General features: G+C 37.2%; 1 protein-coding gene across 7 annotated transcripts in view; it reads left to right on the top strand.

Annotated features, from left to right (window-relative positions):
- Positions 1-13,148, top strand: part of PPIP5K2 (diphosphoinositol pentakisphosphate kinase 2) — a 56,462-nt gene that overhangs the window by 18,512 nt on the left and 24,802 nt on the right. For all 7 annotated transcript variants that reach the window (XM_072416117.1, XM_072416116.1, XM_072416115.1 and 4 more), the window contains exons 6-16: positions 1,914-2,068; positions 2,688-2,789; positions 3,001-3,162; positions 4,243-4,364; positions 4,697-4,798; positions 9,240-9,326; positions 10,344-10,419; positions 10,511-10,620; positions 11,190-11,275; positions 12,223-12,348; positions 12,570-12,691. In XM_072416117.1, coding sequence (XP_072272218.1) covers positions 1,914-2,068; positions 2,688-2,789; positions 3,001-3,162; positions 4,243-4,364; positions 4,697-4,798; positions 9,240-9,326; positions 10,344-10,419; positions 10,511-10,620; positions 11,190-11,275; positions 12,223-12,348; positions 12,570-12,691 — 1,250 coding nt within the window. The remainder of the gene's footprint in view (positions 1-1,913; positions 2,069-2,687; positions 2,790-3,000; positions 3,163-4,242; positions 4,365-4,696; positions 4,799-9,239; positions 9,327-10,343; positions 10,420-10,510; positions 10,621-11,189; positions 11,276-12,222; positions 12,349-12,569; positions 12,692-13,148) is intronic.

The raw sequence follows: 13,148 nt of genomic DNA, 5'->3' as shown, positions 1-13,148 counted from the left end.
AACCATAAGCCATATTCAGGATAATGAAATTCTATATGCAATTTGTTTTTTTTTTTTTTTTTTTTTTTTAAATAAAGGAAGGGAATATAAAAAGGAGGGAGGGGGAACAAATCAAATCAGTTACATAAATCTACTCACATTCAATTCATTAACCACCAAAAGTACAAAAGTATACCATTTAGTTAGCAGAGGCATGTAGTGAGGCAGGCTGAGGGGGCTGCAACAGCCCATTATATTGTTGTTGTTATTATTATTATTATTATTATTATTATTATTATTAATAAACAGGATTTATAAAGTGCCAACATATTACGCAGCACTGTACATTAAATAGGGCTTGCAAATGACAGACTAAAACAGACAGTGATACAGGAGGAGAGGACCATCCACTGATGTAGAGGAATGTATCCAATAATACCAGGTCTGGAAAAATTTGTCTGCTCTCCTGGAATCAGTGGATATCATATCTTCCATATGGTAGATATCAGTTACCCTTCTTAACCAGTGACTTCCAGTCGGGTGAGAGGTGCTCTTCCAGCAAGCAGGTATACACGCTTTAGCAGCGTTCAATAGATGTCTCAAAAGGGAATTCTTGTACACCTTGCGCAAGAAGTCGGAGACATGAAAAAGCACCAGGGCTTGTTTGGCTTTGATATCAACATCTGTAAGTTTAAGGATAATTTCAGCCGCTGACTTCCAATAAAACTGCAATTTGGGGCACTCCCAAAAAATATGCTGCAGCGTGCCCTGAGCTATACCACATCTCCAGCAAATGCCGTCAGTATGTGGAAAAGGCTTGGCAAGCCGATCAGGTGTCCTGTACCAGCGGGTAGCCAGCTTGTAGTTAGTCTCCTGATATCATAAATAGATGCTTTGACAAACGTCCAGCATTATGTGTTTTTGTTCATCTGAGAAGCGCATGTTTAGTTCAGCCAGCCTATCACTGATATGTGAGCGGTCAATATACCGCGTGGAATAGCATGGCCTTGAGAGAGGGCATTAGAGGCCGTTACCAGCTGCGGTACTACATGGGAAAGAATTGCTTAAAATATGCCAAAGTAAGGCCGTCGTGAGAGTAATTTCTGAGGTGAGAGTAGGGAAATCAGAAGCACTGAGGTACTTGGTCTTGTGGGGCCGGGCCATTCTGGTCAGATCTCAAATTGTAAATTTGGGTATAATAATCGTGGAAGGTTCGAGCTATGTCAGCAGTGGCATGTGCTTTTGCACCCGCGGGCATTTTAATGCTGGGGATAAACATAGCCGCCCTCTTGGATTTGAGCGCTCTTGCCAAAGCTCTACCGCAATGGTTAGCTTGCTCATAGTAGAACCGTTTGCAGTTAAGTAATTGGGATTTAGCTGTGTCTCTAAATAGGGAATAAATTTGGTTGCGTAGAGCACAATTGGGCCTCCAGATCCGGAATAGTATTGTTCTTACTATTTTTTTTTTTTGTAAATTCCCATGTATAACAAAGCAGTGATCACTTTACAATCACTAAACATATAAGCAGAAAAAGAAGTAATGGGCAAATCTGCCTCTGACAGAAAGGCACCAACAGTTGCACATGCGGTTAGAGGTGGTATGGACCAGAAATCCAGCAGCATCCCCCTGCCACCCAGCAGTTCTGTCATTGTATTCTCCAGCACTGCTCCTTTTGTACCTGGTTACCTCCTGAGAAACAGTCCCACCTCCTGTCACCTTTGCAGGGACATGCAGAGAAGTGGGAAAAAGTGTCCTATCCAAAAACTCCTACCAGGTTAGCAGTGAATTTTGTGTGTGTGTTGATATTCCAGTATTGAAAAGGTGTTCTGATTTCTCATTTACACTTGTATTCAGTTACTGTGTACTATAACGCACGGTGCAGGAACTTTTGTGCAGCTTGTCTAAGATAACTTTTTTGATTTGTGTTTCTCAGAATGTAATTTAATAGAAGGTGAGGATCATGTTGAGGTGAATGGAGAAATTTTCCAGAAACCCTTTGTAGAAAAGCCAGTGAGTGCTGAGGACCATAATGTTTACATCTATTACCCAACATCTGCCGGAGGTGGGAGTCAAAGACTTTTTCGAAAGGTAAGCTGCTTAACTTCCTCTTATTGTATATTAGAGTAAACCTGTGACCAGTTCAGCTTTACATATTATCTACCAGGCAGTTTAGCACTTTAGTAGTGACTAGTATTTATATAGCGCCGACATATTGGGCATTGCTTCACAAAGTCCATTTTCATGTCACTAGCTGTTCATCAGAGGGGCTCACAATCTTATGTCCCCACTATGTCATATGTTATTACCACAGTCTAAGGTCAAATTTTTTTTGGGGGGGGTCATAAACTAACCTTGCCGTACTGCCCTGTAATTGAAGGGCCTGCTAATATATTGGTAGGACAACCCCCCCCCCCCCCCCCCAAAAAAAAAAAAAAAAAAAAACAGTGCTTGTAAGTTTGTAAGTACGGAGAGGCATTCCCATTCTTATATGGAGAACAAGAGAAAATGTGCTAATTCAAAACGTGCATTGGTGTTTCGGGTGTTTGATAAGGCAGCTGATAAATGCTTGTTAATGTACTGCAAACAAGGCTATTTTGTCAGTGAACAGGAGTGTTAAAATAAGTCTTGGTTTTATCCACATGAACATTTTACCATTCTACAATTCTGTATATTTTGCAGCCTTTTAATTATGATTTCTTTCCTTTAGATTGGTAGCCGGAGCAGTGTATATTCTCCAGAAAGCAGTGTCAGGAAGACCGGTTCATATATTTATGAAGAGTTTATGCCTACTGATGGCACTGATGTAAAGGTCGGTGGTGTATACCTAAAATAAAATCTTAAAATATCTAACACTTTGTTCGGTATTCAGTGTTTTGCTGGGTATATTAAACACGTCAGAGGCATATTTCTGTTACACTATCTAGTTCCATGTGAAACAGATTTCTTATATTTCTATGGAACGCAGTAAATGCATCAGAAGCAGTCACTGGAATGTAATGTTTTTTTTGTTTCTAACACAGGTTTATACTGTGGGACCAGATTATGCCCATGCTGAAGCTCGGAAATCTCCTGCACTTGATGGCAAAGTAGAACGGGACAGTGAAGGAAAAGAAGTTCGGTACCCCGTCATTTTAAATGCCAGAGAGAAACTGATAGCCTGGAAAGTGTGCCTTGCTTTTAAGGTGATCACGTTTGCTTTGGGAATCCTATAATGTACTGTTGTTGTATAAATTTTATTTTTGAAGGATCTATCATTGATGTGTAGCAAAGCAGGATGGGTTTTAGGAACAAGTATCAATAAATAGGTTAATTTATTAGATGTGCAGTAATGTATCCCTGTCTGGAATACCTAAACCATTTGTCACAGATGTAATAATTTTGCCTTAAAGTTAATGAATGTATAGGACAGGTACTTGATTTAAGGCTAAGGCACTTTTAGGTGACCCTCTGGAAATGTTGGATGCCTGGCTCCCTTTACAGATTTGTAGGGTTTTTGGGAAAAAAAGTATGCTGCAACATATAGGTTTAAGCTCTTCGGGGCAGGGTCCTCTCCTCCTGTGTCTGTCTGTATTGTCTGTTATTTACAACCCCTATTTAATGCACAGCACTGCATAAAAGGTTGGCGTTATATAAATCCTGTTTAATAATAACATATAAATATTCATGCACTATATCTCCAGGTCAGCCAGGAGATTTGCATTTTTTCTCAGTACCAGATTCTTTTTCTTGCTATTGATCACAAGGCCTTGTTTATGGCCATTACTGTTATAGCTGATCTAGAACAAGATTTAGTGGCAATAAAAAAATTCTGCTGCAGAGTTTCATAAGATGCAGATATATGATGTGTGGAATACAAAGAGGTGCATGTGTAAAACTGGCACATTCTCTGGCCTGATTTTACTGAGTATGTAAAATTTCTTCTGTTATTATGGGTGAATGTTTAATACCTGAAGTACAGTAGCAGCATTTTTCTTTGAATGTGAGGCGAGGCTGGGGAATCTGGAGCTGACATTCTCCATAACAAAATTAGTGTTTGATGAGAAAAATTGGCCCCTTCCCCCTTTTAAAGTCACCAATAATACACCTGGCATTTTGGCTCGTTTCTTCATGGCAGCTGTTCAATTCTTTGCTATACAGAGATGAGCCCACATGTATTTTAACATTTTGGAGAGGCTTCTGAATGATCGTCACAAGAAATATAAAATCTATTAGGACATTAAAAATAATTAATGCTCTTGTTTTTTATTTTTTATTTTTTTCAGCAAACAGTTTGTGGATTTGACTTGCTTCGTGCAAATGGCCAGTCTTATGTTTGCGACGTCAATGGATTTAGCTTTGTAAAGAATTCTATGAAGTATTACGATGACTGCGCAAAGATTTTAGGGTAAGGCAGATATGTAAGAGCTTTTATCTGCATTTTACACACAAAACTGTAAAAAATCCACTTAATCCTTACAAAAAATATCCACTTAATACATGTTGTGTGAGAAATGCACCTGATCATTTAATTACTCTGTGTGACAAAACTTTACATATAGCAGGCAGAAATAAATATTTTTCATGCTGTATTTGGATTGCACAAATGTGTAGCATGGACTGGAGAAAATCCTCTTGAAAAAGTAATAATTTGAAATATTTGTGTTTTTCATGAAGAATTTTCATGAAGAATGATGTAAATAATTTACCACTCATGACATTTGTTTTGGATCCTTTTAGAAATATTATTATGCGTGAGTTAGCCCCTCAGTTCCACATTCCCTGGTCAATACCACTGGAAGCAGAAGATATCCCTATAGTTCCCACAACATCAGGAACAATGTAAGCACATCTGTTTCTTTTTCTTTGGATTGTTCTACAGCATATGGTACACATGCCTCCTTCACTTTTACAAAGTTTAAAAACCTCTAGCTAAAAATGATGGAATCACTACTCTTGGAGGATGTTCATTCAGCTGTTTTACCTTACTGCAAAAAAACACAATTCTCAGATATGACACAACTATTTTATTTAACAGCTGAACATTCTCTCATTGTAAAACAAATTAAATTTAATTGTAATAAATTTCAGTTTTGTTCAGACCAAGTAGGGAAATAATATAGAATCACTCAACAGTAACAAAAAAGAATCTGAAAACCCTAAAAAAATTCCACTTAGTACTTTTTTGCACCTCTTTCTGCTTTTATGACGGCTTGAAATCTTTGAGGCACAGTCATCACTAATGAAAAACAATATTCTTCATCAGTGAGGTTCCAACTGTCTTGTATAGCAGATGACCAATCAGCTTTGCATGATGGCCTTATGTACCATTTTTTTCAATTTATACTTTTGCTGTCAGATGGAGATATAAACTGTTTGGCATGGCACCAAACAAATGTTTTAGCATCATCTCTTTGGCCAGTGTAGATTCATCATTGAATGTTACTTTCATCCTATCATCCACAGTCCATGACTGCTGCTCTTTAGTCCTCTGTAACCATTCCTCCTACTTGGTCTTAACAAAATATGACTTTTAATTACAATATTGTAGTTAAATGTTTTGTGGGTGTCACCCCGGGGCTTTGCACTGTTTTATTCAGTAATGTTGGTTATAAGGTATCTTTTCAGATTGTGTGAAATGAAACATAATAATGATGTGGTTGTTAAAACATTCTTCTTTAGTATTTCTAATATGCTATATAGTGCTGCAGAATTAAAAAAAAATTTAATTGCTTTTTTTTAAAAAAAAATACTAATTTGGAAAGGATGGTCGTTTTCATTATGTAATAAATATGTTATTGCTTTAACCTCCCGGGCCGTATTCCGGAGTGTGACTTGGTATTCCCAAGTGAATGTTTTGTACCAAAAGTGGTAACCCTGAGTCACACTCGGGTGGAGAAAAAAAACTTCTACCTGCGCCCCTCGATCTAGTGCGTTCTCGACGATCCCCAGCCAGCTTCTACAATGCATTCTCGATGTAATGTGTGAAGCATCGGTACACTGGGGAGGCGTGGCCGGGCGGGAAATTTAAAAGGTTCATTGTAATCTGCTTTTAAATGCTTGATTACAGTAAAATATAATAAATAATAAATGCAGAAGTACGTCTTTTAATGCAAAAAACAGCTTTGTCCAGTGCCCTAATTTAGTTTGTCCACTATTAGCCCTGACCTTGTTCTGACTTTGCTTGAACTTTTCCTGACCTTTTTCATCATTTCCTGATTTCCTCATTTGGACACTTGTCTTTGACCCTGAACGTTCCTGACTTCTTACTGGAGACTTGACCACATCCACGGCATCCAAAAGGCATCTTGCCAATGCAAAAGCTGTTTTTGAACAACTAGAAAGCAGCGATAGTGATTTGGAGTCACTTGTGAAGTGATAGCGATTCACCAGGAAACTTGTCATCAGACAGTGAAAGTGAACTCTCAACGAATCTGAGCTTGAAGTCCGTAATGTGCGCACTTGGTGCTCTGCTGACCTTGATGCGGCTCAGGCAGCGCCCCCAAGATTCCCATTTACTGGCACACCTGGTGTGAAAAATTGATGCTGAACGAAATGACCCTTTGGCATACCTGCAATTGTTTCTGATCGATGAGGTTATTGAAAAAAAGTTGCTGAGACAAACTGGTACGCTGCACGACAATTAGCTGCTCTACACCTGAGGTTTGCAAGATGCAGAAAGTGGGAACCAGTGACCAAAGAAGTGGTATTGGTCTACCAATAAAATACTTGCCACTCCATTCTTTGCCACAGTCATGCCAGAGTACAGATTTACCCTGATCATTAAGTATCTACACTTTGCCAAAAATTAATTTGATAAAACTATTCATCCTGCACCAAAACTCAAAATTTGGGAAGTATTTCAAATGTATCTTACAAATTTCCAACAGGCCTATGTGCCAGAAAGAGACATCAGCATAGACCAGGAGTCGGCAATCTTTACTATCAAAAGAGCCATTTTGCCCCCTCTTCCACTAAAGAAAAATAGTCTGGGGCCGCAAAACATAACATAGCTTATAAACTTTTAAATGTTTTAATCTTTTTTTTTTTTTTTTTTGCTTGTTGCAACAACAGAATACAACAAACAGAAGTTCAGTGTGCATGTGTGGGCCTACTTTGAAATAAATGAAACACTGAACTATGCCCCTAGTATCATGATTTATTTTACGTATTTGTGCAGTATTTACTGTATTTCACTGGATTTAATATACTCATGTATAAAGTAATCAGTAATCTTTCTTGTATATACTTTTATATTTTAGAGTCCAGCAATCATACATAATTTTCCCAAAATAACAGGTAATTTATGTGGTAATTGATAAATAGAATAACAAGTAATTAAATATATATTAATAATATATAGTTACGTAAATAAATTGATATATAGCCTACATAATTATGTAGATGAAATGTTTACACATAATTATGTAGGATTGTAATGTAGGATTAAATCATAAGAAACATGCATTTAAACAGGGTGGATTTTTTTTTTTTTTTTTGTGTTTAGAAGATGGCCTAATGATGAAATTTTAGGGGGTGTTAGTCACAGGTGTCCCCCACTTGCACCATTTAGATACGTTTTTTGTTTTGTACATCGTTGCTATGTAAGTCGCCCTGGGGGTTCCTAATTTGTATGTTTAATTTCGGGCTTTTAGATGCCCTTTTAAAAACAGCAACCCTGATGTTCAATTTTAACTATTTTTTTATATTTATGACCCCGATATTTTGAAAGTTGTTAAAGGTGGAGAGAATTAATTTGGGGTACTGCTAGCTATGAGGGTCCTGTGTACATACTGTTTAGGAGATAAGGAGGTTTGTACAGGGAGAGATGTAACATGTCATGTTCATGACATGCTGCATTTATACACAAACACAGCTGTGAAACTTTCCTGAGGATGACATCATTGTACACGCCCCCTGGTAGATTTATTTCACGGGTAGATTTTTTCGTTAGAACACCGGAAGGGGAATCTTCTCCTCGGCAGTCTCTACAGGAGGAAGATGATCCTCCATCAGGGTCAATGGCCACAGGGGGCCACAAGGAGGCTGAAGAATTGCCGACCCCTGGCATAGGCGAAAGTCTAATGGCCTACAAGGGAAGGCTCAGCTGGGTGCAATACATTGCGTCAAAGTGAGCATGATTTGGCCTGAAATCCTACATGATTGATGCAAATCGTCAATTGGCTACATATGGAATTCAGTCCTTTACACTGGAAAAAGGACAAAATTCAACTCAAAATACAGCAATCGTGTATATCAATGAGGAAACAGCATAAGTAGTATTACAAAAAGGCATTGTATTTTGATGAGCAATGCTTGCTTTGTTGAGCAGTGCTTGTGGAATACCTACATTCTCTACAAGCAAAAGAGTGATAGGCCTGTAAGTTATTCTGAGTTAATTTGGAAAGTTTCTGAATCTTTTGTCAAGAACCACCAAACACCATCAATGGCTGTGAATAGACCTGGATGTCCTGCTTTTGCCGTTGTCAACCTGGAAGGCCTGACTGGTTGTTACTTCATGGACTACATCCCACCAACCAAGAAAAAGTTAGCACCTACAAGGATGTCCGTGGTTTGTTGCTCAAAGAGGGATGACAGTGAAAGGAAGATCCGAAAGGAAAAAGGTGCTACTGTCCTGATTGTGACGTTGGACTTTGTGCAGTACCATGTTTTAGTATTTACCATACCCGGGATGTCTACTAGACATTATATTTAAATTTAGCAATAATATTGCACCCTTGTTTGGACCAATTTCAGTGGTTTTGATTTGATCAAATTTTTAAATTAATTGATTATTATATTATTTAATTATTTGTTACATTTATTATTATTTATGATCTGTTTTAAACGTTATCATACCCGGCAGTTATTCATAAGAATTACAGGCCTACAATATTTAACAACAAATTTCCATGCAAAACAGTTTACTGGTTTTGGCATAAAAATATTGACATAATTAGAGGAGGTTAAAGAAGATGGATTGTGACTTACCTAAAGCATCCCTAATGTAAACATTGGGATTTGTGGACGCCCTGTTGGCATTGTATGCGGTCACAACAGAAAGAGCACAAAAACCAATAAAATAAAGTTTATATCAGTAAGTGTCTACAGAGATAAAAAAAAAAAGCTTTAAGCCTTTCACTTACCTCTATGGAATCATCTCAGACCATTTTTGGAGTGACATCTTAACTATCCAGATAGAGTAGGAATGACTTTATGGAAATAGGTAAATGGTTTGTTACTGGCGAGAAAATCCTTTCCTAATCTAACTATTATTATTTAGGATGGAGCTTCGGTGTGTTATTGCAGTGATAAGACATGGTGACAGGACACCAAAGCAAAAAATGAAAATGGAAGTAAGACATCAAAAGTAAGAACACTGATGTATTTGGGTAATTTTGTTTGTCCTATTCTTTGTTTTATAATCTTACCTCTCGGAAAGTCAGGATTCTTGGTATCAGAAACTGTTAGAACCTCGACAAATGTATATGTTTCTAACTTTAGGCATCAATGTAACGTTTAATAGCAATGGGGTAATGTCAAAATCTGCTGAGAGAATTTAGATTTTGAGGGAATTGAAACAATTTATTGAATTGCTTTGCAACTAGTTGTTCAAGAAGTAGTAGTGGCATACAGGTTTCTATTAGTACAGTTTTTTATTTTTTAAGTTAAACTCCAGGCACAAAAACCTTCATTTAAAAGTATTTCCCAATAGTCACTTTGTGTACCTTAACAACCTCTGGTATTTGTAAATGATCACCACGTCCTACATTGGGTTTGCAAGGAGCAGAAACCCATCTTGTTCACCCACTTCAGGCTGCCTGCAGAAAACTACAGGAAGGGGGAGGCTTGAATATAAGACCCTGGTCACCCTGCAAAAGTAGTGACAACAGCAGTAACTGCCTCTCAGCACGTTTCTTCTAATAAGGACTAAAGTGTAACACTAGATTACTGTACAGATGTGGGATAAAATAAAACCCTTTAAGATTCTTTCATTCCTCATGCAATTAGATATTAGCTTTTCCTGGAAATCCGGTTTAAATACATTTTTAAATATTAACATAACCGTCTTCCCTGCTTTTATTCATGTGCAGAATACCGGTATTCTTACATTTGGGAAAGCATTTGGTGTACTGCAAGTAAACACAGCTTTTAGGGTAAATTATTAACTTTAGAATGCTTGTATATGTTTTATCTAATACAGCAATCAACAATATAAGCTCAGAAATCATACCAATCATGCATTTTGTTGGGCTTGTCACTTCTTGTTGTAAGCCAAAAATTAAAACCAAGATGACTTTTGACATGTGATCTCCAATCTGATGTTTTATAATGTTTTTTGCTTAATGGGAAATAAGATCTTAACTTTTTTCATTTATTCTCCAAGGTTTTTTGATCTATTTGAAAAGTGTTATGGCTACAAGACTGGGAAATTAAAATTAAAGAAACCAAAGCAATTACAGGCAAGTCATTTTTCATTTAATATCTAAGGAAACCTCAAGTATTTGAAGGTTCACAATTGTTCATATGCTTTTATTTGTGTTATGTTAATAGGAAGTTCTGGACATTGCAAGACAGCTTCTTGTGGAGCTCGGACAGAACAATGATTCTGAAATCGAGGAAAGCAAAGCAAAGCTGGAGCAGCTTAAGACTGTGTTAGAGATGTAAGTAAGCTTGTTTCAATGGGAAAAAAAATATTTTTCCTTTAACTTACTTGTTCCCTTAAGTGGTTCTTTGTCTGGGGGACATCTAGAAGTGCAATACTTGGCTTTTGCATGGTATAGCAAGTGTAGTTTCTAAGTAAGTGTTGCCCTTCCTGTTCTAAACCCTAGTTATTAACTAAAAAAAAACAACATCGTTCTTAAATAAAGATATCAGATTCAAATAAAGCTACATTATAATACATGCATATGCATGGGGTGGGGTGCCAGATATTCCCATTCGGGTTGCTGTTGTAAAACATCCTAAATTATTTGCCCCTCAGGAGCACCCTGAAAATGTAGTGTGAAAAACAGCAGTGCACTTCCTTGTATGTGAAGGTACATCACTAGTCTGCTTACTTTTTGTTGTTGGGGGCTCAGACATAGGGAGACCCCCAACATAAGCTAAATAAGGCATGGTAAGTAAGTAATGGGTAAAGATCAGCTAAAGGAGCGCCAAGACATAATTATGTATAATAGTTATGCGTAGTCTTAAGTGTGTGTTTAATTATTATCACTCTGTTTTGTTTAAGGTATGGACACTTTTCTGGAATAAATCGCAAAGTTCAATTGACGTATCTCCCCCATGGTTGTCCCAAGACATCTAGTGAAGAAGAAGGTATTGTGTGGGCCATTAAATTAGTTAACATGAATTTTTTAGGTTAGACTGAATTGGTTTATGTTGGTGGATAGCCAGGTCTTAAAATCATCACTAATTACAGCTAGGGTAGACATATTATTCACAAGGTGTGTTTGCCGTGGATAGTAGTAGGAAAGTAAAAAAAATATAAGAGATGCCTTGTGTGGCTTGCAGAATGTATTTTAAGGTTTCATAAAAGCTAAATGTTTTTGAAATCCTGCACTTTACTTGAAATATTTTTAGTTAGCCAAACAAAAGGTTTTGCATAGGTTTATAAAACTTTCCTATTTGATGTATTCCCTAACTTAAATGTTTAAACTTTTATTTTTCTTTCAAATTCTCTTCCTATGAAAGTTCAAAAGATCTAAGGCTGCGTACACATGTCAAATGATTCTCAGCCGAGAATCTGACAATTGTACAGCAGCCGTCCGACGTCGTTCATAGATCTGTCCTGGCGAGTATGTATGAGGCCTATTTTCATTATGTACAATTAAATTTAAACAAACACATAAAGGCTGGGTTTTGTGCAGTTAATAATCAATGATTTTTTATGCCCGTAAAAAAAAAAAAAAAATCTGGCGTAATGAAAATGGCACGTTTTTTCACCAACTGCATACAAGGCATTGTGGGCAAGGTGAATTTGATTACCTGATGCATATCTCCATTAGAGTTCTCTTTTTACACGTGGCTTTAGTATATTAAAACCCTACTGTTCGCACTTCCAGTAGCTTTGCGCCATTCATTGTAGGAGCATCAACATTTTGGAATGCCGTTTACTTTTACAAAAAATGTATGGTTATCTTAGAGTTTAGGATCTCATTTATTAGATGGCAGTGTGTTGTGCAGATCAGATAATCTGACTTCTTTATTTTGTCTATTTTTACTGGTTTAAGAAAAAGGGTTTTAATACAGTATGTTCTTTTTAGACTGTCGAAGAGAAGAGCCATCACTACTTCTAGTCCTTAAGTGGGGAGGTGAACTGACACCTGCAGGGCGAGTTCAAGCAGAGGAGCTTGGGAGGGCTTTTCGGTGCATGTATCCTGGAGGACAAGGTAATTCAGCTTCAGGGTAATCATACTGGGCACAATACAAAAATTTATAATAAACATGCAGTGGATGTCTTTTTAACATTGACTACTCATTTATTCCTTATTATTTTCTTGTTCTTCACTTTTGTTTGAAAATATCAATGATGTTCTTTTTATCAAAAAGGGTCCAGTTTTGTGCAATACCTATGTATGTGTGATCTGCAATAACGTATATTGTTTTTCAGGAGACTATGCAGGTTTTCCTGGATGTGGTTTGCTCAGGTTACACAGTACTTACAGACATGATTTGAAGATCTACGCCTCAGATGAAGGGAGAGTCCAGATGACTGCTGCAGCCTTTGCTAAAGTATATTGATGTGACCTAAATTTTCTGTTTAACTGAGTCTGTGTAGTAGTAGTATAATAAAACCACAGCCATTGTATGCTAAATAAGTCAATTCAAGGTTGTTTTTCCAGTGACATTGTGAAAATACTATTTAGAAGGAAGAGGGGTATTTTCTGCTTTTATGAATGTCATAATTTGATTGTCAGTTTGGGGGTCATATTAGAGTTAAGCCAGTTGGCCTAACTGCATGATTTTGGTATGTGGTGGAAACCCAGGGAAAGCATTCAAACTCTGTCCAGATGGTGTCCTGGTCAAGATATGAATCTAGTACCCCAGTAAAGGTAGTTAATAGAAACATCATATGGTACCTACGACTGCATGATTTTTTTCCTTTTCAAGCACAATTGTAACTTTCATTAGTCACATGTCCCAGCAATTCTCCATTTTTAAATGTTGCCTGACGGTTCCATTCTCCATT

This window comes from Pyxicephalus adspersus, chromosome 6 (assembly GCF_032062135.1).
Source record: "Pyxicephalus adspersus chromosome 6, UCB_Pads_2.0, whole genome shotgun sequence".
Taxonomy (NCBI): domain Eukaryota; kingdom Metazoa; phylum Chordata; class Amphibia; order Anura; family Pyxicephalidae; genus Pyxicephalus; species Pyxicephalus adspersus.
This window is presented reverse-complemented; position numbering and strand designations above follow the sequence as displayed.